The sequence below is a fragment of the Sciurus carolinensis genome, chromosome 2 (assembly GCF_902686445.1).
Source record: "Sciurus carolinensis chromosome 2, mSciCar1.2, whole genome shotgun sequence".
NCBI classification, from domain to species: Eukaryota; Metazoa; Chordata; class Mammalia; order Rodentia; family Sciuridae; genus Sciurus; species Sciurus carolinensis.
In genome coordinates, this window is record NC_062214.1 from 150,538,761 (window position 1) to 150,566,632 (window position 27,872).

Consider the following 27,872-nt stretch of genomic DNA (forward strand, 5'->3'; position numbering starts at 1 on the left):
AGAATTCCTTACTCCTTTCCTTTCCCAACCTGGGCCTTGATCTCAGGAATATTGAAAGCAGCTTACTATTCTCGTTTGGAACACATTTTCCTCTTGGTTTATAGAACTCCAAACTCTCTGTTTTCCTTCATTTGTTCCTCTTCTGCTAGTTCTCTAAATGTGGGAGTCACCCAAACTTGTTCATCAGCCCTCTTATCTAGTCATATTTCTTCCAAGATGATCTTATCCAGGCTCATGGTTGTTTTTTTTTCATACTATTTTTTTATTCTAAAATTCCTTGAACATGTAAAATTACAAAACTAGATGTTATATATTATAAAACAAATTTACAAATTAATATAAATAAAACTACAGCCAATAAGATTCAAATTAAGTTTAAAGAGTAGATTTTAGTTAAACTTCATGTTCAGTATATTAGTATGGGGATGATTAGGTTTTCCTTGTATTTAAGTTATTGCCAATCATTTAAATTGTAGTCAGTTCCATTATAATTATTTTGCTATCTTAATAAAGTCAATTTAAACTACTAAAGGTTGGTCAATTTAGAATGTACACTCTCCATACTGAAAAATACAACATATCATTGAACAAAAGAGGATCTTCAGAAGTACTAGGACTCTAAATTAAGAAATATTGGTCAAGGTGCGGCATGACGCCGCCGCCTGTCCCCCCCCCCCCGCGGGGTGCAAGTTGTTGGAGGTGATCAGAGCCACATGTCAATAGCTCGTACGACCGTCCATGTCAGATGGATCGTGGGAAAGGCGATTGGGACCGCAATGCAGAAAACTGCTAAAGTGAGGGTGACCAGGCTTGTTCTGGACCCCTACTTGTTAAAAGTATTTTAATAAGCACAAAACATACTTTGCTCACGATGCCCTTCAGCAGTGCACGGTTGGGGAATATTGTGCTTCTCAAATCTTACCTGTTCTACGAACAAAGCATGTGAAACATGAACAGGCTGAGATTGTTTCCAAAGTTGGCAAAATCATAGATCCAGTAACAGGAAAACCCTGCGCAAGAACCACCTATCTGGAGGGTTCTGTTGGTTTGGAAACCACTCACCTAACCAGAACCCCAGAACTCGATATTTCTTCATCACTGTGAAGATTGGAAGAAGGAGCCAAAGGAAAAATTTATGGAAAAAAAAAAAAAGTTTCATTGCAAAGTGAAAAAAAAATTGGTCAAGTTACCACCTATATTTCATCCCCTTTAATTCTCACAGAAACTCTACAAGGTAGACACTAGCACTAAACCCAATTTCACAAATGAGGGCTCTGAGGCACAGAGTGTTAGGAACTTGCCCGATACCATACAGATAGTAAGAGAGGATTCCATCCAGGTTGTTCATCTATTTCCAAAGCCTCTTTCCCTGAGATCTTGTAAGACTCCTACTCTGGAAATCTGCCCTGAATGCAGGCTCATAGTTTTAAATGGCATCTGTGTTCAGACTAGTCCTTTTGGCAGGTTATTAATGCAGTTATTGCACCTACTACATAGGAAAGTAAGTCACTGTTCTAGGAACTGGCACACACAAAAAAATCATTGTGCTCTAAGGATATCAAGCAACTGGTACTCTTGGATGAGTATCACAAAGTATAAGAAATAATACGAAATAATACACATGGTTTGACTCCATTATCTAATAGACAAACTTGGCTAAACAAATCTCTTTGTTAGAAGTCAGGCCATATAACTATGATTGTCAATCAAAAATGACGTTAGTAGAAAATTTAAAAAAAAAATCTAGTGAATGCCCTTTTGAGGGGGATGGAGTGTTGTGCTAAGAGGAAAAAAGGGAACTTCTGGAGTAGGGCTGTTTCTTAATCTTGGTATATTATTAAATTGGGTGTGCTGTGTATAAAAACTGATTGAGCTGATGATGATGATCGGGAACTTTGTGTATCTTATACATTCATTTAAAAGTTAACAAATTATTTATAAAAACAAAAATGTTTGCCCTCTTGGATCTTTAGTAGGTTGAGACTATGACACCAACACAATCTTCAATCCCAACTAACCACTGATCCTTAAACTCATACCTGTCAGATTTCTCTACCTGGATGTTCAATAGGCATCTCAAATTAGCATGATCAAAACAAATCTTGATTTTTCTCCTCTCAAACCTTTTATTCCCCCATTCTCAGCAACTACTATTACCCCAGCTACTTAATCCTAAAACGTAAGTAATCCTTGATTCTTCTTTAACCTCATCCTGTACTGCCATTCAATTATAGTTGCTCACTTTATCTTCACCATGGTTTGTACTTGGTATTATCTTTTAGCCTTTTAAATAGGGTCTGACTCTCCTTATTTGAAGGTAAGCAACGTAAAATCTAGGACTTTGCCTTTCTGATATACCACTGGATTCTCTAGGACCTAGGACATATTAGGTACTCATTTAATGAATGAATATAGCACAATAAAGAAAAAAGCAAGTTTAATCTGTATAGAGTAGGGCTGGGGATATAGCTTAGCTGGTAGAGTGCATACACAAGGCCCTGAGTTCAATCCCCAGCACCACTACACACACACACACAAATACATATTTATATAAATATATCTTCAGGAAAAAAATATGCATAGAGAAAAAAACTTAACCACATTAAGAATTTGGCAAGGAAGGAGGTCAATGAAATGAGAATCTAACGAGAATTATGGGCCCTCTATCAAGAAACACCCCCCAACACATACACACCAGCTTATCCCACACATAATTTTACATATAACTTTGGAGGAATCAGAAACTCTGAAGGCCATTATCTCCAAACAGCCAGTTGTAATTTGATGTCATCTGAATAGTATGTTATGCTTATGTTTGGAAATACCTTTAGTAAGGTCAAACTTGTCCAGAATTTTAATATTCCAAAGATGATTTAAAATATATTCACAAGCAATTCTTGGGTATGCTCAGTGGTATCAAGGTTACAACAGAAAAATGTAGAAAAAAATAGTAAATAATTTACAAATTAGGGTTTTTTTGTTTTTGTTTTTGTAAATTAAAAATGCCTTTATTCTACTGATAAGCTAACTTTAGTTTTTAAATGCATGTTTAATTAGAAGGTTTTTTTGTTTTTTGTTTTTTGTTTTTGGTACCAGGAATTGAGCCCAGGGGTGCTTTACCACTGAGCCAGCACTGCCCCCTCGCCCCCTTTTTGGAGCCAGGGTCAGGCCAATTGTTTAGGGCTTCAGTAAGTTGCTGGGACTGCTTTTGAGCTTGCCTCAACCTCCCAAATTGCTGGGATTAAAGGTGTGCGCTACCACATCTGGCTAGAATATATCTTTATGCATATCTACATTTTGTTGTTTTGCAGTGCAGGGGATCAAACCTGGGGCCTCCCAATCAGCATATTTTTTAAAGACTGCAGGAAATATTTTTCCTATAAAACTTTTCCAATGTATCATTATATTTGTTATAACATCAAAATTTCAAAAATACAAGTTTAAGCAGAACATTTTTAAAGTTTACTATAATTTTATTATAACATCAAAATCACATAAGATATAAAACCAAGTAGAAACCTGATGGATTTTTTTTTCAGATGGTCTCCAAGACTCTCAAAAGCCTTGAAGTTTGCTGAAAATAGAAAAAAAAAATTATAAAGTTAAACATTTTAGAAACCTGTTATTGTACATTTCTTAATATTTAGTTATAACTAATTAGTTTTAAAAATAGGTCAACACGTGAATATCATTCCAAATTGAGAAGGCAACACTAAAAAATTAGTGTTTGTACCCTATTTCTGTTCCTCAAAAGCAAATGTATACCTTATACAGGTATTCTAATAAAAAGGAAAAGGAAGTCTAATAATATATAAGCATGCATATATGGGTTTGTGCTTTCAAAATGCATACATAGTGATAGATACAATGCATAGTGGTACATATGATAATGCATATACTATTCTAGGCCTTTTTCAATTGGCATATACATTATCTGTAATTCCTCTAGGGTTTGAAATTTAAATAATAAAAGTCCTAAGTACACATTTTGATAAATGTATATTTAAACCATTACCATTTCATATAAATAAAAGATACAATTAAAAACTTTCCTTACTTTTATGCACAAGCCCAAGTGTGCTTGTATGACAGAATTGTGTTTTAGATCTTAGTAAATCTTGTCAATTGCTCTCTACCAGATTTTTACCATTTTTCACTCAGACCAACTATGTGCAAGAATGTGCATTTCCCTTCTACGTCACCAATACTGGTGAAACAAGGCTAATCTTATCTACTTTGCCTACTTTCTGTGATTAACTCCACAATGTGATTTCACCAATATTCCAACAAAAGGTCCCTTCTTAGGAGAAATTAAGAAGCAAACAGACCAGACCAAAGTATTTCAGTGTGTTGATTTTTTCCTGTTCTCAAAAAATAAATATACATCAATTTGTTGATCCAACACTGAAAAGAGTTCCCAAGTTACTAATACCAAATGTTATAGTTTGGAAATTTTATGTCAAGGCTTTTCATTATCTGAAGCCATACAAGATAAAGGAACCAACTGTTTCAATTCAACAAACAGCATCAACCACAAACCAAGTATTATGCTAGAAATCCCAACCCTCTCCCCAACAGAGACAGAATCCAGAGCCTTGCACTTGCTAGGCAAACACTACCACTGACTACTGAGCTACATCCCCAGTCCTTCTCTTTTTAATTTTTTTAAAATTTAATTTTAAGACAGGGTCTCACTAAGTTGCCCAGGCTGGCCCTGAACTTGAGATCCTCCTGCCTCAGCCTCCCAAATCACTGGGATTACAGGTATGCACTACAGTACCCAGCTTCTGCTAGAAACTTTTAAGAGGAACAGGTATCTAAGTGACTTCTAATAAAAAGAACTGTAATAGAGGGAGCTGAGGTTATAGCTCAGTGGGAGAGCACTTGCCTAGCACGTGTGAGGCACTGGGTTCAATCCTCAGCATCACATAAAAATAAATAAATACTATAAAGTCACTGTGTCCATCTACAACTAAAAAAAAAAAAAAAACAAGTGTGTGTGTGTGTGTGTATATATATAGATATATATATATATATATATGAACTGTAATGGGGCTGGGGCTGTAGCTCAGTGGCACTGAGTTCAATCCTCAGCACCCCATAAAAATAAAATAATGTCCATCTACAACTACAAAAAATTTTAAAAAAATAATAGAAATCTGTATAAAGTGCATAGAAAAGAAAACAATTCTGCATGGCAATTAAATGTAGCTGAAATGTCAAGCCATCATAATAAATCAATTTCCAGCTGTAGTTGCTTATATCCCAACTCATTTTTAAAAAATATATAAAATGGTTTGCAGAAATAGATATAAAGATAGAAGAAATTTAGGTAAAGAGAAAAATAAAGTTCAGAAAATATGAAGCCAGGGCTGACTTAAACATTTATGCTAGTAAGTCTGCAACTATAGAGGTGGGCTACAAATTTGGCTAGTGGTTGTAACAGTTACAACAAAGGAAGGTTATTAAATTTACAGTCTTCTAAAATAAAAATAGTGCTTGGGACAGACAGATTTGTCTAGGAAGAGTTCCCAGTATTGATTTTCATAATAGACTAAATTTTTTACATGTAAAATTTTTATACCAAATCTCAGTTCAATTAAAGTCAATCTAAAAAACGGTTGTAAGGCAATATGCTCCAGACTAACAGCTTTCCGTAGGGACTTAATCTTGGTGTCAGGAAATCAAATGCCCTTAGGGGTAGCCAGATATAGACAAGAGAGCTAGAGAAGAGGACAAGTCCTTAACCTAAAGGCATTTCATCACTCTTTTTCCATATACAATGTGGGCTACGTGAAGTCAACAAATATTAGATCTACAGAAATAGAGGTTAGAATATCTGTGATCTTTTGAGGATCTCCTGCCTTTATTCCAGGAACTAAGCAGTTTCAGGAATATAGTAAGAATCAAACAGGCGAATCCAAGAATAAAGTTCAGAATCTTTCATAGAATGAATATTCTTCATGAGTACCAAGCAGTAAGAATATATGCATAAATTATTTAGGAAATACAATGTGCAGCATAACAACATTTTTTGGCCAAGGACAGACCACACATGACAATGTTACATAAGACTGTATCACCTGGTGACATTTTAGCTGACTTGGTTTGTGTAAGCAGTATGATGTTTGTGCAAAGAAGAAAGCATGTAACTATGCTTTTTTTTTTTTTTCCCCTCTCGGTGGTGGGAATTGAACCCAGGGCCTTGTGCTTGCAAGGCAAGCATTCTACCAACTGAGCTATCTCCCCAGCCCATAACTATGCATTTCTTGGAACATGGCCTCACTGTTAAGCAATGCATGACTGTATAAAAAACTTAATCATAGTTTTAGGGTTGGGAAGCAGATATTCTTCCTTTTTAATTTTATATTTTTTGGAAAATGTAAAGATGTATAAAATTTGAATTTTTTTATTATGTATTTGTATTTATTTTTATTTAAATGAATTTGTTAATTATTAAAAAAACCCAATTGGGCTGTGTGTTCAAGGTTATACCTTCTGTTAAGAACCTGTAGGACAGTTATTTAGTTACTTGTTCTTAAACAGAAGATGTATATGTGATTTGCTTTACCAAAATAGTTATCTGAGAAATCACACATTAGGATACCCGAAAATCCACAAAAATACTGTTAGGAGTGCATATTCCTAGGACCTATAACTATAGAGCCATTGATAAGTTTGGAGAAAGATCTTTGAACCACTCCCCCACCATTGAACCCAGGGCACTCTACTACGAGCTACATTGCCAGGCTTATTTTTATATGGGAACTCACTAAATTGTTGAGGTTTGTGATCCTCCTGCCTCAGCTTCTCAAGTAGCTGGGAATATAGGTATGTGCCACTGCACCTGGCTGGAATTTAACATTTTCAACAAGGGCCCCAGAGGATTCTGATACAAGTGATTAAATCACTACTCACCAAATGATGACTATTCTTTCTTCTTTCCCAAGACCTTCCTTAACTCCACCCCCTCACCATCACTACACTCACTTCTAGCTCCTCACTATTTATTTGCTATCAATTAAGCTGATAAGGCTTTGAGAATCAACCATGCAGAGGGCAGGGCTGACGTCTGGAAGAAGAGCATCCTTGAAAGTTGGCCCACGAGAGAACTAGCCCAGCTCGACAGATGGCTCAAGTTGCACTCAGCAAACAGTTCTTGATCTATTGCAATACAAACATCCCACCGGGTACATTGACTTCTGTGCCACCAGCATGACCATGATAATTTCAGCCTAGAACATTTCCAATGGGCCGACTGCAAGCACTGAAAAATATCAGCACATCTACAGAACATGTGGTTGCCAGCAATACAATACCAAGAGAAAGTCCCTTGGTGTTTTTTGTGAGTACTTACCTGTCTTCTACTGTTTTACTGGAAGGGTAAAAAACTTTGAATGAAAATCCACTTCTTGGAAAAGAGCCCTTTGGAGAGAAAAATGCCTGTAAGTGACTACTCGAATTTTATAAAATAATCCCTCTATTTTAAAAGCAAATTCCTTTCTCATGTCTTAAAGTTACAAGATGTGATTATAAAATAGAGACAGATTTTAGCATGATCTTTGTTGAGAGAAGGTTATTACTATACCTACTTAAAGCGAATCTTTCAAGTTGACTAGACAATCTTATGCTAAGACATGACTGGAAATGCTCAGGAGTGATTACTTGGTATAAGAAATAAAGGATACTGTGCGATGCTCATGGGACACTCATAATCAAGACGTCTTTCCTGCCTCTCTCCCCAGTGAAAATCTGGGTTTGATGTCCATCAGTGTGCCCACATGGCAACTGAGCAGCAATCACACATATAACTGCCTACTGCAATACTCAAGATTACTGAGCAGAGGCTCTACCTTTTCAGTCTCTGTGTCCCCGCCCCTAAATCAATGGCTGGCCTGTGGTTGGGATTCATTAATGTGAATAAGTATCAAGAGGAGATGAATCAGTGTCAAAAGCAAGTTGTGAACTATCTCAGGATATAAATAAGGTAAAAAAAGATAAAATGATGGTGTAGGAGGTAGTTGTTCACTCTCTCACAGTATGACAAAGTGGAAATTCAGACACAAGGTACATTTAAATAGAACATTAACGATGAGAATTCATCTTTTTTTTTTTTTTTTTGGTATCAGGGATTGAACAGGGTGGGGGGCCTCAACTACTGAGCCACATCCAGCCTGCTTTTTAAAATTTATTTTGAGACAGCATCTTGCTAAGTTGCTGAGGCTAGCTTTGAATTTGCAATCCTCCTTCCTTAGCTGTCCCAGTTGCTGGAAAAGTTCACTTTAAATAAGGAAACAGTCTTATTATGAAAAGATATTTGTGAATAAAGATTATACAAAAATTAAGCCAGAAATTTCAAGCAATACAGCCAAATGAGTTAACTGTGTTCATCCTTAGAGCAGCAATTCTCAACCAGGGATGATTCTGAACCTCAGGGGACATTTTGGCAAATGTCTGGACATTTATGATGGTCACAACTGGGGGATGCTACTGGCATCTAGTGGCTAGAGGTCAAGGATGCTGCTAAACATCCTACAATACATAGAACAGCCCCCATGATAAAGCATTATTTGATCCAAAACATCAAAAGTGCCAAAGTTTATAAGCCCTATCAGAGGAAACCAGACAAAATGTGTATTTTTTTTGTTGTGTGTGTGACAAAAGTAGTATCCGATAAAAGGACAAAATATTTCTAGAATTGATTAAACAAAAAAGTATTAATAAAGTCACAAGAATCAAGGAAGCATGCAGACTGAAAATCCCTAATGAAATTAATATTTTGCTTAACATGAACAACTTCAACATTTTGAACTAACATGTCTTAATGAAATAATAATTTCAACATTCTGAACTAATGTGTTTCAATGAAATTTCATTTATTAGGCTTAGGTTTTTGACACTTGGGCAATTTCCAAAAATCACACTCCTTCTCAAAGGTAAGAACCATTAATATAAAGAGAATAACATACAGGCTCTAAAAACAATTCCCAGAAAAGAATCTCACAGTAAGTTACTTTGAAGGCAAAATATTCATTTGAATTTACATGTTTGGGTGTGCTTTTTTTTTTTTTTTTTTTTTAGATGTCATTACTTTATACTTACATTCTATACTGAAAGTTTATGTTTAAGAACTTGGTGTATATCACATTAATTCAATGCTTCATTAATATTATATTTTTACTCCAATTATAATTTTATTAAATATATTAAATTTAAAGAAATGTGCTCTAATCTTGACAAATAATGACTATATAATGTTAACTACAAGCTTACAGGGTTGATGCAGAGGCATTCAGTATTGGTCACGGTGAAAGGATCATATTTGTCTGCAATGACAAGTACATCGGGCACAGGATACACTCTTAAGGTATAATCATATGCCCAATACACTGGGCATATGTAAAGAGGTAGAGGAGTCAGATGTCCTTGGGACAGGATAGTCTTTATAAACTACAATAGAACATAACACAAAGAAAACTTCAGTTCATTCATAAAAGTGAAAATACCAAACAAATAATTACAAATTAAATACTAATTACCAAAAGGACCTAGAAAATTTGAGAAACATTTAGGGAAGCTTTGAATCACAGAACTTAGGGAAAGTGACATAAAATCAAAGTAATGGCAACTTTCATAAATAGTCACACTGGAGTAATTGTACTTATAACCATATAAACTAATTCTGTTCATCCAAAAATATTTCATAGCTTGAATAAAGCCAAGATCCAATATTTAGTTTGCACAACATTAAATATTACAAAATAAATTTTAAAACTATTCTGTAGAGGAGCTGGGGTTGTGGCTCAGTGATAGAGTGCTTGCCTAGCATGTGTGAGGCACTGGGTTCAAGCTTCAGGACCACATGTAAATAAATAAAATAAAGATCTATAGACAACTAAAGAAACAAAAAAACTTGTTCTGTAGAATCCACTGCCATAATTCTCATATGGGGGGTGCATGTAATCATTGACAACTACATGTCAGGGAACCTTGAAACTACAAGACTAAAAACTACTCATCCTTCTGATGTGCACACACCATAGGAAATGTGTAATAAGCATGATAAATATGTACATATGTTTTGAAGCACAATTTAACAGCATAAAGGCAAAGCAGAAAGCTTCAAAGAAATCTCCTGCTTCTTCTGGGCTTTCCTCTGTCCCCATCAGAGGATTCTTCAGTAGTGAACTGAGAAATAATGACACAAAAAATTAACTTATCAGGGCTGAAGTTGTGGCTCAGTGGTGGAGCGCTTGCCTAGCGTGTGTGAGGCACTGGGTTCGATTCTCAGCACCGCATATACATAAATGAATAAAAAAAAGACCTATCAACATCTTAAAAAAATATTAAAAAAAAAATTAACTTATCAACTAAAGTATATTCAAATTAATTTGAACCACGAGTAAATTTCATCATGTGAAGGCAAATTATTAAGTGGCTTACCAAAATTTTGTATGATATAACGTAAGATAGTTTAATAAAGAAGACTCTTACTTACATGATTAGGAATATCCAAATTGTTACTAGGAAAACGGACACAGTTTCTACACATTTTATTCACTAAGTCTTCACGAAAGATGATAATTTCTTGTGTACAATACTGAATTCTAAGAAAATAAATTGAAATGGAGCAAATTATATGTCAAAATAATTCCCAGTAGTATGGATAATGCACTAACAAAAACATTTAAAAATAAAAAATGAAAAACAGAAGTTGAATTTGACTTCCTCAAAAAGGCATGTGCTACAAGAAGGAGAAAATGGGGGTAGAGCTCATAATAGGGGTAAAGCACGTGCCTAGCTTGTGCAAGGCTCTGGGTTTGATCCCCAGCACCGCAAATAAAAAAAAAGACAGAGAGAATTTTAAAGACAAACTACAAAGCAATTACTATTTTCCACTATCACCACAGCAAAAATTCAACCAGTCTATTTATCCATTTGGTTATTTATCGAGTTCTTAATATGTGCAGGGCACTATTGGAGATTTGTGACCCTCATGAAAACTACATTCTAATAAAAGAAAAGAGAAAAAATAAACATGATCATATATTATGTTGGAAGACTATTTATTAGGAAAAAGAAAAAGGGATCATACATGGGAAGAGAAGATCTGGAAGACTGGAGTAAAATATGATCAGAAATCATAGAGCTGATAAACAAGTGTGATCTGTGCATAGGCTTATAGGGGCTAAGAAACAGACATCTAGAACAACACTGCAGGCAGAGGGAAGGCACAGCACAGGCCCCAAGATTTGAGCATGTCTGGCATGCTTGAAGAACAGAGCAAGGCTGGTATGAAGGGAGTAAAGGGGAAAGAGGAAATCAGAGAAGTAACTGGGAGTCAGATTATGCCTGCAGGACTTTGATTACCACCATAAGGATACACGAGGGTCTCATCTGTCAGGACCAGGAAGGTGGACATGATATGCCTTACTCACTTCGAGACTGTGTTAAGAATAGGCCAGAGCCAGGTGAGGCATCGCACCCCCGTAATCCCAGCGGCTCAAGAAGCTGAGATAGGAGGATGGTGAGTTCAAAGCCAGCAATTTATCAAGGCCCTTAGCAACTCAGTGAGGCCCTGTCTCTAAATAAAATGTGGAACAGTGATGAAGCATTGCAGGGTTAAATCCCCAGTACCAAAAAAAAAAAGACCATAGAGGAGAAGCAGTAGAAAACAGAGACCAATTAGGAGGCTATTACAGTACTCCAGGCTAGAGAAGATAGTATAGCATCATACAAGAAGGATAGAGAGGTGACAAGATTCTGGATGTATTTCGAAGTTCATAGGACCAGTTGAAAAACTGCAGTTTTGGGTCTGAGCAACTGAAAGGTTAAATGTGCTGTGAATGAGGATAGGGAAGGCTGCCGAATAGGTGAGGGGTGGGGGCAGGGAGAAAGATCAGAGTTCACTTTTTCCTACTGGACAGCCAATGAGAAATAATGAGTAGGAAACTGGATTCATGCGTCTGGGAGAAAGATCTGCGCTAGAGATACATTAAAATATTATTTAAGTGTAATTAAAATATTTTCAATATTTTGAGTAAGCTACAATAAAAACAAAATTTCTTTTCATATTATTCCTTAATAGTCAAAATACATAATAAATAATTTTTTTACCTTTGTTTAATTATTTTTTTTTCTTTATTTTTTTTAATGTGGTGCTGGGAATCGAACCCAGTACCTCACATGTGCTAGGCAAATGCTCTACAACTAAGCCACAACCCCAGCCCCCAAGAAGTTAATTTTTAATGAGAGGAAAAAATGTATAAGAGTAATTGCTATTATTTACCTGCAAGGATTTGTAGTAAAAACTGAAAATGGTACCCTTTGTCTAAATTCATTAGTGATGCTTTCAGAAAGTGGTGGCCTACAAAAAAAAAAAAATGATGTGATAGAGTATATATTTTTAAGTTTTACAAAATTTTCTTGAATGTTGTAGAAATATGAATAAAAGTTACCTGGGTAAGATGGAACCAAAGCTAGGATCCTCTGGACCAGGTACAAACACAAAACGACTACTGCAGCAAAATTCAACATAATTCATTTTAAAGAATAATAATGTGGCAACACCATTCAGCAGTCTAAAAACAGTTGCTGCCTTTAATTCACTCATAGGGTTTTGAATTTCTTAAATATTATGCATTTTAATAAACTGCTAAATGTCTCTAGCCTAACACTGTCTAGCAACTACAGAATATCCAATATTTAAACTGTCCGATTATCAAGTGGTGGCACTGTGGCTAGTGTAACTGGTGGAATGAATTTCAGATCTTATCCAACCTTAATTAATTTAACTTTATATTTAAAGAGACACCTGTGGCCAATGATTATCATACTGAAAGGTGGAGTTCTGGACCGGTAATGTCATCAAAAAATATGGCTAAAATTATCACTCTCCTTTTCAATACTTTTCACTATGAATCTATAGAAGTGTAATATATATTTTGATATGAGGATAATTTTATCTCTTAACTCCTTCAATGTTTTCAACTTTTTCTTAGTTTCTTAATAATCACTGGTATAAACATGAAGGTTCATTTTCTTAAAATTATTTCGATAAAAAATATAGCAGTAGAAATCATTACCTTTGGTGAATATTTGGGTATTCACATATTATGTCTGCCAAAGTTTTTAGAGAATCTAAAATTTTAAAAGGATATTAAACTTAATTTTCATATAATATAAATAAAAATCAAATTATATACATTACATATATACTGGGGGGAGGTGTACCAGGAATGACCCAGCATCGCTTAACCAGAACCACATCCTCAGTCCTTTTTTTATATTTTATTTTGAGACGGTCTCACTAAGTCCTTAGGGCCTTGCTAAATTGCTGAGGTTGGTTTCAAAGTTTCAATCCTCCTGCCTCAGCTTCCCAAGTCACTGGAATAGGCATGCACCACCACACCCAGCTCAAATTATTTTTGATTAAAAACAACCCTACATCTTGAGTGAAATTAAAATATTACACATAATTTTTCCATCAATTTAGTTTACATTATATAGAAACACTCTTATTAAGTATATTGTCATTACCTTTCAAAGCTTGAACTTGATTTTTTCCGTATGGGGCCGATGAAAAGTTACCACACAAAATAAAGCAGGTTGGGGGTGCTGGTGAATAGCCTAGAGAATAAAAGAATATCATTTTTCTAGTCTGAAAGTCAAATTTAAGGCCCTTTAGCTCATGGGCAAGCAATCCTCCTGCCTCAGTCTTCCAAGTAAGTGGGCCTATAAGCATGCCACTACCTGGTTTTTCAAGACTCTTTTTTTTTTCTTTTTTCTTTTCTTTTCTTTTTTTTTTTTTTTAAACAATGTTGGGAAACAAACCTAAGGCCTCACACGTGCTAGGTAAGTGCTTTACCACTGAGCTACACACCCAGCCCCTTAACATGAGTTTTTTTTGGTTTTTTGTTTGTTTGTTTGTTTTGTTTTTTTGTAGTGCTGGGGATCGAACTCAGGGGGTTGTGCTTGCAGTGCAAGCACTCTACCGACTGAGCTATCTCCCCAGCCCTTAACACAAGTTTTTAATAAGAAAAATCTATCTTAATAATACATTATTTTATTCAAACAAGAGTAATAATGCCAATTTATTGAGAACTCAGTATTTGCCACACCCTACGATGGCTTATTTAATCCTCAGAAATTCCCACAAGCTGAGACTTATGGAGAGATTACATAATCTGCCCAAGATGTTAGGCTGGCATTTAAACCCAGTTCTGTTAGATTCCAAAGCCCTAGATTTTATCCATTTTCTTTAATTATACTATACCTATGACTAATTCTAATTTATTATGAACACACACACATATACCTTTATTTTCATTTCTTTCTTTTTTTTTTTTAATATCTAGTACTGAGGATTGAACACAGGGGCACTTACCACTAAACTGTATTCCTATCCCTTTTTATTTTAAGATAGGGTCTCAATGGCCAAGGTTGGCCTCAAACTTGCAATCCTTTGGCCTGAGTCTCCTGGGATTACAGGCATGCACATGCCTGGCAAACAGTTATTTTTTTCAATGTACAAATGTCAATCTTGGCTGAGCATGGTGGTATACACCTATAATCCCAGTGGCTAGGGAGGCTGAGGCAGGAGACTGAGGCAGGAGGATCACTGGTTTAAAGCCAGCCTCAGCAATAGCAAGGTGCTAAACAACTCTGTGAGACCCTGTCTATAAATAAAATACAAAATAGGGCAAGAGATGTGGTTCAGTGGTCGAGTGCCAAAAAAAAAAAATTAAGTCTTTAAAATAAAATTTTATTTAAGATTAAATATCTCCTTCTGGATGAAGTGTTTTTTTTAATAGAGTACTCAAAATGTACATTTTTTTTAAAAATTCATAATTTTGTTTTTATTTTTGTTTTTCTGCTTTTTGAGACCAGATCTCACTATGTTGCCCAGGCTGCTCTTAAACTGACAGACTCAAGCAATCTTCCCACCTTAGCCTCTCAGGTAGCTAGAACTACAGGCACAGGTTCTCAGTAGATAGAACCTGGCAAGAATTTAGTTTTTTGATTTTTTGTTTGTTTGTTTTTTAGGTAATGGGGAGTGAATCTAGAGGCGCTCAACCACATCCCCAGCCCTTTTTGGTATTTTATTTTTATTTAGAGACAGGGCCTCACTGAGTTGCTTAGGGCCTTGATAAATTGCTGAGGCTGGCTATGAACTCTCAATCCTCATGCCTGAGCCTCCTGAGACAAGGGGATTACAGGCATGTACCACCAGACCCTGCAAGAATTTAGTTTTAATACATGAACCCTCATAGCAGCTCAAAATAGAATAGAAAAAAAAAAAAAAACCCTACCAGAAAACATTGTGTGAAGCTTTTCCAATACTTCCGCTTGGTCTAACCAAACATCAGATATAAACACAAACATCGCATCTTTGTTCTCATCTTCCAGTTGTTTTAGTTTCGTAGAAGTCTTCACAGATGTATTAGAAGGCCCTCCAAAAAAATTAATATTTCCATAGTATGCCCTATGAAATTATAAAATTAAAAATATGCTAAATGTTACAAATCATGCAATAATACAATATTTCACATTTAACAGAAAACGTTGACTGCACAGTATTAAAAAACAGGTTACAAAGAAACACCCAGTAAGCATCCATTTATAATGCCAAAAAAAGGAACCAGGGCTGGGGAGATAGCTCAGTTGGCAGAGTGCTTGCCTTGCATGCACGAGGCCCTGGGTTCAATCCCCAGCACCACCAAAAAAAAAAAGAAAAACAATCCACCAGACAGATCATGGGGCTGGAGCTTCTTACACTACCCTGCACTGCCCATCTTTACTCTGGTCATCTTCTAATGTCACCTTGTTCCATCTCATTTGGGATCATGAATACCCAGCCAACTCAAATTTTCCATTGTTCTAAGCACCACCACGAATGATGGCTACAGTAGTGTGAGTTCACAGACGGATTTTATAGAGAAAGCTAGAACCCATGAATAATGAAAATTTATTTGATGTGTGCTATTTATATTATATATAATACATTATATATAGTATTACATACACATATAACATACATTATAAATATATATACTATATATAAAATATATGACATATATATTAAGTAATCTTAATAGTTTAATAGAATTATAGGTAATATTTTTATCTTTTGTGCTTTTATATATTTTCTAATTAATTTTTGCAATCATGTACTTCCTTCATAATTTGAAGATAACTGGGTACAGGGGATTGAATTCAGGGCCTGACACATACTCACCACTGAGCACACCTTTAGCCCCCTGCCCCCAAACCATTTTAATGACTCAATTACTTATCTAATGTAGCATATAGTTGGGAGTCAGAAATTTTGGGATCAAAGTACATCTCTGTTACTAACAAGTTTGTGACATTGGACAAACGATTCATTCCTTCACAGCCCCTATTCCTCAAATACAATATGGCTAAACTCATACCTACTGCCCAGAGTTACTGGAGGAAATAAAAGATATAATATACAGAAAGCCCTTAGAACGCAGTGCTTAATGTGACATGAGCATTCAGACATGATAGCTGTTAAACGACAGCCACCAACTGGCCGTGGCATTTTCAAAGGTCTGATGTTAGTTATAATCTTGCAGTTATTTGAGGAATGTGGTAAGTAGACATAATTGTATGATCATTTGAACTAAGTATACACCCAGACATAAACCAGAGCATCACAAATAGAAGCCAATTAAGATGATTCTTGAGAAATTGAAGGTGAAAAAAAGCCTTACGAATATCTTCCTTCGTTGGTTCATGAAATATAAGGTGTAAAAATGGGAGCAAAGGGAATATTCAAATGCTTATGGGCTCCAAGAACGTAATACTAAATATCAAAGCATCAGTCAGCTGAGGCTAACTAGGACACTCAAATATGCCCTGCCCAAGGTGGGCAGTCACTATAGTATAAGTTTTGCCCAGTGAGAATTCAGGTCCCATAACTGTCAGATCTCCAAGTTCAAGACAACTACAAAACCAAAACTTTTTATGAGAAATCTAATATTTATACCTTGGAAATTAGCTTTAAAAAAATTTAACACCTCAGGACAGAGAAAGGAGATCTACAAATCACATTCAACTCTCAGGTCCCAGCTACAACTTTTACCATAATTCAGCCTCTGCTCAAATACCTTGAGTGAAAGGGAACTCACCCTCCTCGGAGAGGCCTTTTGGAGTAGCTCCAATGCTAGGATGCTTTTGCTTATATTAAGGTACTATAATCTGCCTCTTGAAACTTTCATTCATTAGAATACAAAAAAAAAAAGACCTTTATATTAACATAGGAATTATATTCTAAGTGTTTTCCCATCTCTCTTACCTCACTTGAACTTCTCATCAATTTTTATTGACAGGTAACAAAAGCAGACTGGAAATCTTTTCCAGTTAAAGCCAACAAAGACATGCTACAGCAACTAATATCCAGTCAAAATGCTAATTTGACAGTTACATTATTATAAAACCTAATTTTCTTGCATTTTCATTGTTCTTTGCATCTTGACACAAAGCCTAAGGCCTTGTAATAACTGAGGTATGACATATACCTTATATTTACTGCTGCCAGTATTATAAAATTCCTGTAGTTTAAATCAAACATTTTGAATACCTTGTAGTACTAGAGGGCTCAGTGGGTGGAAATCCAAAGGCATTGACATGAAATACTTGATCTTCAAACCAACCTGAAAAAAAAAAAAAAGGTAACAAATCACTTCTACTTGTCCAATTCTCCCTGTTTGAAAGGACATAATTGTTATACAAGGCAGTAATGTGAGGCTATTACTTCACGTTCTGTGAACTAACTACAAAAGGTGCCAACCCAACTGAGCCCCAACTGAGCTGCATAACAACTTCAGAGTCACAGAAAGTCTAAATTGAATAAATAAAAATACCTTAAATAAAAACAGACTAAGAAATAACAGTGTTCCCTTTTGTGTATGTGTGTGCTGGGGATTATATTTTTTAAAATTTCACAGTCATGCTGAAGTACAGAGATTAGATACATAGATGAGGAAATGTTTCATTTTATGACTCCTATGTAAAATCTGAAGGTTTTTTTTTCAACTTTATTGAGATATAATTCACATGCCATACAATTCACCCTTAAAAGTATACAATTCAGCAGTTTTTAGTGCATTTGAACATTGCCCAACTATCTCCACTAATTTTAGAATATTTATCACCCTAAAAAGGTTTCTATTAGCCTGTTAGCAGTCTAAGAGTTACTTTATGTTGTCAAGAATATACTCTCCAGACCAGGTGTGGTGGCATACACCTGTAATCCCAGCGGCTTGGGAGGCTGACACTAGAGGATTTTGAGTTCAAAGCCAGTCTCAGCAACTTAGCAAGGACCTAAGCAACTTGGTGAGACCCCATCTTAAAAAAAAAAAAAAGAAAAGAAAAAGAAAAAGAAAAGAAAAGCTAGAGATGTGTACCTGGGTTCAACCCCCAGTACCAAAAAAACAAAGACTATGCTCTCAAAAAAAAAAAAAAAAAAAAAGTGGTAAACTGTTGAGTAAAAACCAAAACCAGGAAATTTAACAACAAAAAAGGAAGTACTCATCATCAATGTCTATATTCCTATGCTACCACCATATGAAAAATTAGATCACATCAACTTCAACTTATCTTACCCAATGTAGAAATGGTTTTTACTGTAGAACAAAGAGGAAGAAAAGAAAAAAGTACACTGACTTACCCTCTGCTAAGACGAAGCATGCCTCTGTGTATAAACCACTATGGAACTGGTACATGACCGTTAAGGAAAATAACTGTTTCTACCCTTTAGGTGGTGATAAAGCCAACATACATTTTGAGCCCCAAAAGACTTCTAAATAATAAATTCAAAAATATTGCATGTGACAAGGAGGGAAGGGGGAAAGTTATATTGGCCAAGTTATATTGCTATATTGTGTGTATGTCTGAATATGTAACAACGAATCCCATCATTGTGTATAACTACAACACCAATAAAAAATGTGGGAAGAGAAAAATAAATAAAAAATTTAAAAATGATAAAAAAAAAATGGATGGAAGAGAGCTCTCTCCTTCTGCCATGTGAGGACATAACAATGAGACAGCTGTCTAGAAGCCAGGAAGAGGGCCTTACAAGGAACCAAATCAGCTAGTGCCCAGAACTGTGAGAAATAAATTTCTGTTGATCAAGTTAAAAAAAAAAAATCACATTTGACACTGTGAATATAGTCTATAGCTTAGACCATATCTCAGGCTTTTTAGGTTTATGTCCCACGTTTAAATGTCCCACGTTTAATTTAAGATACAGAAGCCTGGTAATACTGACAATTTAAATCATTCTTAATGTGTTATAAACTTCTTCAGTGATTTGTCAGAACTCCAAATAAAAAGGAATTAAAGTAGTCTTGTTTGTGTTTAGAATTCTCCATCTATATTCCTATGCTACCACCATATGAAAATAAGTTACACTTAGTTACATTTTACCATCCATCTGAAAATAAGTTACACTGGGAACCCAAATAGATAAATTTAAGAATAAATTTCACTGGTTCATGTAACAGATTTTCTTTCTTTCTTTTTTTTTTTGCAGTGTCGGGGATTAAACACACATGCTAGGCAAGTGTTTTATCACTGAGCTATGACTCCAGACCTGTAATGTAGATTTTTTTGGTAGATGGACATTAATACCTTTATTTTATTTACTTATTTTTATATGGTGCTGAGGATTAAATCAAGGGCCTCACACCTACTAGGCAAGAGATCTACCATGAGCCACCACCCCAGGCCCATAACATAGATATTTGAAGGATATAGCTTTACTAAGATCCAGTTGTACTGTTCCAGTAGGATCTTCAAGAAAAAATTTTCCCTAAAACAGAATTATATGGAAATATATTCACAATTATGCAAAAATGAAATTAAATATATTCCTATTTATGCAAAAATGAATACTACAACTAAATAATTAAAATACTGACAAGTTTGACAACTGAATATAGTAGAGAACAGTGGATTCTTTTTTTAAAATTTTTATTAGTTGTTGATGAACCTTTTTTGTTTATTTATATGTGGTGCTGAGGACAGAACCCAGTGCCTCACATAAGGTAGGCAAGTGCTCTACCACTGAGCCACAACCCCAGCCCAACAGTGGATTCTTAAACATTGGCAATTCCTAGTTCAGGCTTTTCCATTTACTAGTTTGGTGACCTCAGACCAATCACTCAGACTCAGACTCAGACTCCTCACAGGTCCTCTGAGGAATGACTGCTACAGACTGAAGGTCACAAGAGGGACCCTAGCCTCACTGGGTACCTCCCATGGCAGCCACCAGCATCTCCAGGGGGCCAGGATGTAGTGTGTAATATGTTTGTTCAGAAACCCAGAACTTCAGTTCAACTAGAGGACACTGGGGCCTAATTTCAGACTATGCAAATTGAGCACCTGGACTAAATACTCCTTCCTGATGTCTACTCAGGAAACCAAGCACAGATAAAAAGTTTGACTTGGTGACTGAGGTGCGTTTCAGTGAAGAAGATGATCTGTACAGAAATGCTCTATGGTACCATTTCATCATCCATCTGAAAATAAGTCTGATGCCTATGTTTAACTTACCTCCTTTAATTGGGTTATCATTCCAAGAACAATCACATCTCCAATTTTGGTTGTACTACCCAATAAGGTTTCTATTGTTTTAAGCTAAAATAAAACAAAACAAATTCTTAAAGATTAAAAACACATTCTTTTAAAAATCATTTTATAAATAAGTAAACTTGAGGTTCACATTTTATTATTTACAGGTACATTACAGTAGAAAATTTTTTTAAAAACTTAGAAAGTTAAATTTCATCTTACAAAGGTAAACTATCAAGTATATGATGGACTGGAAAAACTATGCCTAAAGAAATATATAAGTTCAGGTCCCGGTCAATGATTGAAGTCTCATGACTATTTCATTCTGAATAACAAATACATTTATTTTTTAATACAGAAAAGAATACTGATTTTATTTGATTGGTACTTATCAAAAATTAGCTTTTTAAAGTTATATTCTGATTCAATTTAGTATTTTGAAAGGTTACTATTTATATTCTCAATCTGACCATAATTTTATCAGAAAGTTAAAATTGTAACAATTTAGGCACTATTTTTAAAACATTCTTTCCCATTTTTTTCTATACAATTTTTTCTTTTTTTTTTTTTTAAGACTTTAACCTTTATTTTATTTCTTTTTCTGTAGTACTGAGGATCAAAACCAGTGCCTCACATGCTAGGCAAGCACTCCACTACCACCGAGTTACAACCCCAGCCCCTACACATATTTAAAAAAAATTTGTTTTAGTTGTCAATGGACTTTATTTATTTATATGCAGTGCTGAGAATCGAACCCAGTGCCTCACACATGCTAAGCAAGCGATCTACCACTGAGCCATGACCCCAACCCCCCGCTGCTTTTAGATGGACACAGTACTTTATTTATTTTTATGTGGTGCTGAGGATTGAACCCAGTGCCTCACACGTGCTAGGCAAGCACTCTACCACTGAGCCACAACCCCTGCACATACTATTAAATATACATTAATACACACAGTCCTTCATGCTTTTGGATTCCACTTCTGTGGATTCAACCAATTCTGGATCAAAACTATTTGAAATAAAATCGTGTCTCCATTCAACATGTACCTATACAATATAGCATAGCAATTATTTATATAGCATTTACATTGTGTTAGGTGTTATAAGTAATCTAGAGATGATATGAAGTACACAAGAGGATCTGTCTTGGTTATGTGCAGATATTATGCCATCTTACTACACAAGGAATTTGAGCATCCTCATATTTCAGTGTCCTCGAGGGAGGGGTCCCAGAAACAATCCCTCTCAGATACCAAGAGACTACTGCACATTCAACATTTTATTTCACCAAATGCCTATTAAAGAACAGTTCAGTTGTTCCCAGTTTTCTACAATGAAAACAATGCTTAATATTTCTATGTACCCTCCTTGGCCCACTGCATGGATGTAACTCTTAAAGGACTTCTATAAATTCCAAATGGAATCACTGGATAATGCGATATATAATTTCTCATTCCTATAGAAATTACCAGGTGGTGCAGTTTTTATCTCTGCCATATTATATTTTTATTTCAAATAATTCATGTTTACTATTTAAAATTTTTTAAAATACAGATAAGGAAGACACATAGACATACATAATCCCATCATTAAAATTTACTACTTGAATTCACTTAAAAATATGATCTGAGAGTTGGGATGTAGCTCAGTGGTAGAGCACCTGCCTTCCGTGCTGAAAGCCCTGGGTTGGGTTTAATTCCCAGCACTCTCAAAAAAAAGAAAGAGAGACTGAAACAACACAGCAGTACAAAGATACGACCATATATTTCTGAGCACACCATTTTTGTAGTCTGTAAAGGTAGTTTACTGTTCAGGTATTAAATGCAGTTTAAATAGGGAATGGTCCAGCACAGATATCGAATTAAACAGAAAGACTGAAAATAACAATGAAGTATTTGGTTAAGCCTCAGAGGTACTCTGACAAAGAGGAGAAAATTAAAAATGCTTCTGGGTTGTGAGCATCTGAGTAGTCATAGAAAACCTAATATGTAGGAGGAAAACATTCAGTAAGGAAATATAAGTCGTGTCAACTTCCAAAACTTAACAGAATTTATACTTAATAAAAGTTAAAAGCAGAAACTGTCAAACACTGTTTTTCTTTGCAGTGATGCCACTGAACATTAATTTGAATGTTATCCAGTATCACTGTTTTCATTCTAACAGACTACTCATCATGAGTTCTAATCTAATATGAACATTAAAATCTTTTCAGGGACTTATGCAAATGTTGAAACCTAGATGGAAATAGAAGCCAAGGACTAGTCCCCAGCAGGGTCCTGCATGCTGGAGAGGTGGTACAGAGTTACAGATAGATTGACAGTGGCCAGGTAAGTTGCTAGAATGAAATGATGGTGCTGTTTGGTAATTGCTTTCCAAAGTACAAGAATATAAAAATGGAAGGAGCTCAAATTTTACTTTCTTTTTATCAGTCGAAAACATCTTCTTTCTCTTCAAGTTTCAACAACTCTAGAGCCAGTCTGTATTCTCTCATGCATTCTGTAAGTGTTGCTTCCTTCGAATCTTTATGTGTGTGACAGTGACTGAAGCCAGTATTTCCTTAAATATTCACTCCAACTGACATAGCACATCATGTTTTAGTTGACCAAGTGTGTGGTGATCATGATAGGGATAAGCAGGGATCAGAATTTCCCAGAGGAGTAAGGGCAGGAAGGGTAATGTTGAAAAGTTGGTCAGAAAGTCAGTGCAGTATCCAGCACTGAACTGGGAAGGCTAAGAACTGTCTTTCAGGCCAGAGAGTATTTGGGGGCTGTGCTGGTATTCAGTCCTGCTCCAAAGAAGTATAACTTCCACTGGACATCTGGAGAACTCAGGATACTGGGCATGGACTTTATCAACAGCAGGCACACAGGTAGGCCAGCTAGCTAGTTAAACACTTACTGTAGTTCACTTTTACATAAAATACAATGAATTAAAATTGAGCAGCACAATTAAACTCTTATACTTACACCTCCCTAAAAAATTAGAATAATGTTCTAACCTGGAATTTGCTTCCACTTTCATCAGGTTGAGAACCTATCACTGGAGGAGTAAACAATTCATGTCTGTGGGTCCTCTAGAAAAAAGAAAGATTCCCATGAGTTATAGAAGCAGACATTCAAAACTCAGATTCAGGTCAGGTACAGTAGTGCACACCTATAATCCCAGCCACTGGGGAGGCTGAGGCAGGAGGATTCCACATCTGAGGTCAGCCTCAGCAAGTTAGTGAGACACTGTCTCAAAACAAAATGTAAAAAGGGCTGGGGGTGTAGCTCCCCGGGGTTCAGTCCCCAGTACTGGGACACAGGGATCTAAGATGCATTAAAGTAGTGTGATGATGAAACACTGTCACTTAACTGTTACTGTTACCTATTCTTTTTTTGGTACTGGGGATTTAACCACAGTCCTTTTATTTTTTATTTTAAGATAGGGTCTTGCTAAGTTGCTAAGAGCCTCACTAAGTTGCTGAGGCTGGCCTCAAACTTGGAATCCTCCTGCTTCAGCCTCCCAAGCTGTTGGAATTACAGGTGTGTACCACCGCACCCAGCCTGTTATCTATTCTCAACAAATTTGAAAACCCATATAATTTATCAGTATACAAATATCTAGTAACTTTAAAACAATAAAAATATTAAAAAGCTGAGCACTGAAATTAGTGAAAAAGAAATGCCATTATACAACAAAGCACTGTGAGAACTGACTGTGCAATGGTTCAAAGGGGCCATTTAACAATATTCTAGGGGCTGGGGTTGTGGCTCAGTGGTAGAGCACTTCCCTCACATGAGTGAGGCACTGGGTTTGATCCTCAGCACCACATAAATAAAACAAGGGTATTGTGCCCACCTACAACTAAAAATTAAAAAAACAAAAAAACAAGATCCTAAATGCTAAATAAAACTTTGCTGGTAAGGTACAAAAGCAGACTGAAACACTGTAGGCAGAGAGACAGGTATGTCCAAAGAAAGAAGCATAAGAGAGAAAGGAGAGTGGGAAGCTACGCAGAGCTTGGTACAACCTGTCACAAGGTGCACAAGGCAGAATGTCAGACAGGCAAGAGATTAGTAAGAGCAACTATCTGATGAATCAGCACCCGCCCCATCCATGGAGCATAGGTAGGGCTGCTGCGCCTTCTCCACTTTTATGGATGAGCAACCAAGACCTAGAAAATCAAAGTACTCCATCTTCTTGACTAGTGAATGATCCAAGCATGAGCAAGTGCTTCAAGCTAATCCAACAGGAGAAATATTAATGATTTTTTGTTAGGATTCTTGGAAAAGAAGGTCTCTCTGAGAGGTGCTAAGGCTACTAGTAGCCAGTCATCTTTGTCACTCCAAAGGGAAAGCTTGTTTGAAAGTATAATCAGTTTTTAGAAAGAGAGGAAACACAGAAGACTGATGCCTCATGACATCGTGTGAGCACCTGGATCCAGTCATGCTTGAAACCAGCAGACTCTAGACTTCTTTGTTTTGGGGACCAGGGATTGAACCCAGGGGCACTTAACCACTGAGACATATCTCAGCCTTTTTTTGTATTTTATTTAGAAACAGGGTCTCACTGAGTTGCTCAGGGCCTCGCTAAGTTGCTGAAGCTGGCTTTGAAATTGAGATCCTCCTATCTCAGTCTCCTGAGCCACTGGGATTACAGACATGTGCTATTGTGCTCACCTAGACTTTTTTTTTTTTTTTAAAGTAGCAGATGGACACATACCTTTATTTTATTTATTTTTATGTGGTGCTGAGGATCAAACCCAGTGCCTCACACGTGCTAGGCAAGTACTCTACCACTGAGCCAAGACCCTAACCCTAGACTTTTTGATAATGCAAGTCAAGCTAATATATTCCTTTCATAGTTTTAGTCAGTTTGAGTTTCTGTGACCTCAAATTTAAAAAGGCCTTATAAGGTTGGGCATAGTGCCAAAAACATATAACCCCAGTTACTGGGAAGGCTAAAGCAGACGGATGGCAAGTTCAAAGCCAGCCTGGACAACTTAGCAAGCCTATGTCCCAAAATAAAAATTAAAAGTTAAAAGGGCTGGGGATATAGTTTAGCAGTAGAATAACTGCCTAGCATGTGTGAGGTCCTGGGTTCAATCCCCAGTAACCTTAAAAAAAAAAAGGCTCTTAAAAGCCAAGGGATTTATATTATAGACAATGGAAACAAAGATTTTGAAATATAATAATGATAAAATCAGACTTGTTTTCAGGAAGACAATTGCAATGAAAATATGAGTGGAATGAAATTCAACCCTTTTATTTCACAGATGAGAAAAATGAAGCTCAGATGGACCAAATGACATGCCCAAAATAACAGACTTTAAAACACATGTTTTAAAAAAAGAAATGCAGAATTTACTGAGTTTACTGTAAAAAGCACTGCACCAAGTGTGGTAGAGGAAATAAAGAGTTTGCAGTCTCTTAAGAAGGATAAGTACCCCAAGTGCAACTCTAGGGAGTCACATGGAAAGAGATTCTTCTCATGGGCTTACAGCAGGAAGAAACTGCATCCAACTGGAAATCAAGAAGGGCTTCAAAATGAAGGGGGAATTTGAGAAGGATTTTCCAACATTAGGAAGGTTTCACAGTGGAGTTAAGAGGAAAGAGCAGCAAACAGCAAAAGCAAAGTCACAGAAGAAGCAGAAGAAACAAACATTTTATATATCAGTTTTGGCTCCAACAGAGTATGACAGGAGGAAAAATAGAGATTAGATTTAAAAAAAAAAAAAAAATATATATATATATATATATATATGGGTATGTGTGTGTGGTAGAGCTGGGAGTGGTGGTGCATGCCCGTAATCCTTTGGAGGCTGAGGCAGGAGCATTGCCAAATACAAAGCCAGCCTCAGAATATTAGAGAGATCCTGCCTCAAAATAAAAAAATGAAAAGGGCTGGGGATGTGGCTCAGTAGTCAAACACCCTGGGTTCAATCCCCAATACGAAAAAAAAAAGTGTGATAGAACATCTCAAATATTAAGGACAATTTGTGTTTAGTTCAATAACAGTAAACCTCCTTGAAAGACCTCTGTGTAAAACCATGACACAAAGCTATGCCTCAGGAAGATTAATCTGGCTACATGCAGGTGGAAGCAGCAGAGGACAGACAGTCTCAATACTCATGCCCTCGACCTTTTCTCAGTGCTTGCTATGCTAACCATCCTCTCTTCCCTGAAACCTTCTAGTGCTTCTGCCTTGTAACACCATCCCAGCCTGGCCCCAAACCCTATATTCTTTCCTTTCTTTCTGTCAGGGTCTAATCTTTGCAGTTCCATTTGTCACTTGATCTCTCTCATTCTCTCCCCTACCCCAAGTCTCTTTCCTTAGCACCAGGTAACATTTCTCCTATAATCTCCTGGCAACCTTAACTCAATTGCTTAAAACAGAAACTGCCATTGTTTGATGACATATTAACATTATTCTACCATTCTACTTCTCAGAATTGAAACTGTATTTATTTTTGATTCTCCACCTCTCCCTTCTCCTTCACATTCAATAGGTAACCATGAATGACGGTTTCTGCTGCTCCAGAGCTGTCACCTCTTTCTACCCCACTTGCCACTTCCTTTATCCAGACAATAATTTATGCCAGGACTAATACCACGAATTCCCATGTCTTCTCTCACACTCAAATTCATTCTCAAATCTGCTGGTAGAAGAAGCACTCAACAAGACCCAGCTGCAACTGAGTCTGTCTGGTATTCCAGGGCTCTTTGTACCAAAAGAACAGAGTCCCAACTTCCATGAGTGGCATCCAAAGTGCTCCCATGATTCTGTTCCCACTTGCCTTTCCGAACACCCTATGCTACTCCTGACTGCTCAACATCTACTGCATAGAATCTGTTTTTGCTTTGCTGTGCCTTTGTTCACTGTTATGACCACCCTTTCTCCTTTTACATATGGTCCATGTCAAATGTCATCGCTCCCCTCAAGTTTTCCCTGATTTTTCCACTGAATGCACCTTCTTTTAAAACACAAAAAATTCTACTTTGTTTGAAGGTAGTGTAGTACAGTAGGCAAAAATTGGGCTCCAAAGTCAGGCAGATTGTATTAAAATCCTATCTCTACTGACTAGACAAGGGGACAAGTTACTAAACCTCTCTAGGCCTGTTTCTTCATCTATAAAAAGGGGATAATGGTAACATATGTCTATACCTATTAGTGTTAGAGGATTAAATGAGGTAAATAATGTATGTGAAGTACTAAACACAGTGCCTAGCCTATCAAAATCATTTATTAAAAGTTAGTACTTGGGGGGTTGTGGCTCAGTGGTAGAT

The 27,872-nt window shown here is 36.3% G+C and overlaps 1 protein-coding gene and 1 pseudogene across 2 annotated transcripts in view; one reads left to right on the plus strand and one right to left on the minus strand.

Moving 5' to 3' along the window:
* The first annotated feature begins 512 nt into the window (after positions 1–512).
* Positions 513–2,505, plus strand: LOC124977715 (28S ribosomal protein S17, mitochondrial-like; annotated as a pseudogene).
* A 948-nt stretch (positions 2,506–3,453) lies between these two features.
* Pole2 (DNA polymerase epsilon 2, accessory subunit) overlaps positions 3,454–27,872 on the minus strand; it is a 34,304-nt gene continuing 9,885 nt past the window's right edge. For both annotated transcript variants that reach the window (XM_047533837.1, XM_047533831.1), the window contains 14 exons: positions 23,603–23,677; positions 20,584–20,667; positions 19,784–19,840; positions 18,695–18,743; positions 17,606–17,678; positions 15,312–15,484; positions 13,540–13,629; positions 13,086–13,140; positions 12,459–12,518; positions 12,290–12,367; positions 10,499–10,607; positions 9,274–9,450; positions 7,358–7,425; positions 3,454–3,574 (listed from right to left, as the gene is read on the minus strand). In XM_047533837.1, coding sequence (XP_047389793.1) covers positions 3,556–3,574; positions 7,358–7,425; positions 9,274–9,450; positions 10,499–10,607; positions 12,290–12,367; positions 12,459–12,518; positions 13,086–13,140; positions 13,540–13,629; positions 15,312–15,484; positions 17,606–17,678; positions 18,695–18,743; positions 19,784–19,840; positions 20,584–20,667; positions 23,603–23,677 — 1,167 coding nt within the window. In that variant the 3' untranslated portion in view covers positions 3,454–3,555. The remainder of the gene's footprint in view (positions 3,575–7,357; positions 7,426–9,273; positions 9,451–10,498; positions 10,608–12,289; positions 12,368–12,458; positions 12,519–13,085; positions 13,141–13,539; positions 13,630–15,311; positions 15,485–17,605; positions 17,679–18,694; positions 18,744–19,783; positions 19,841–20,583; positions 20,668–23,602; positions 23,678–27,872) is intronic.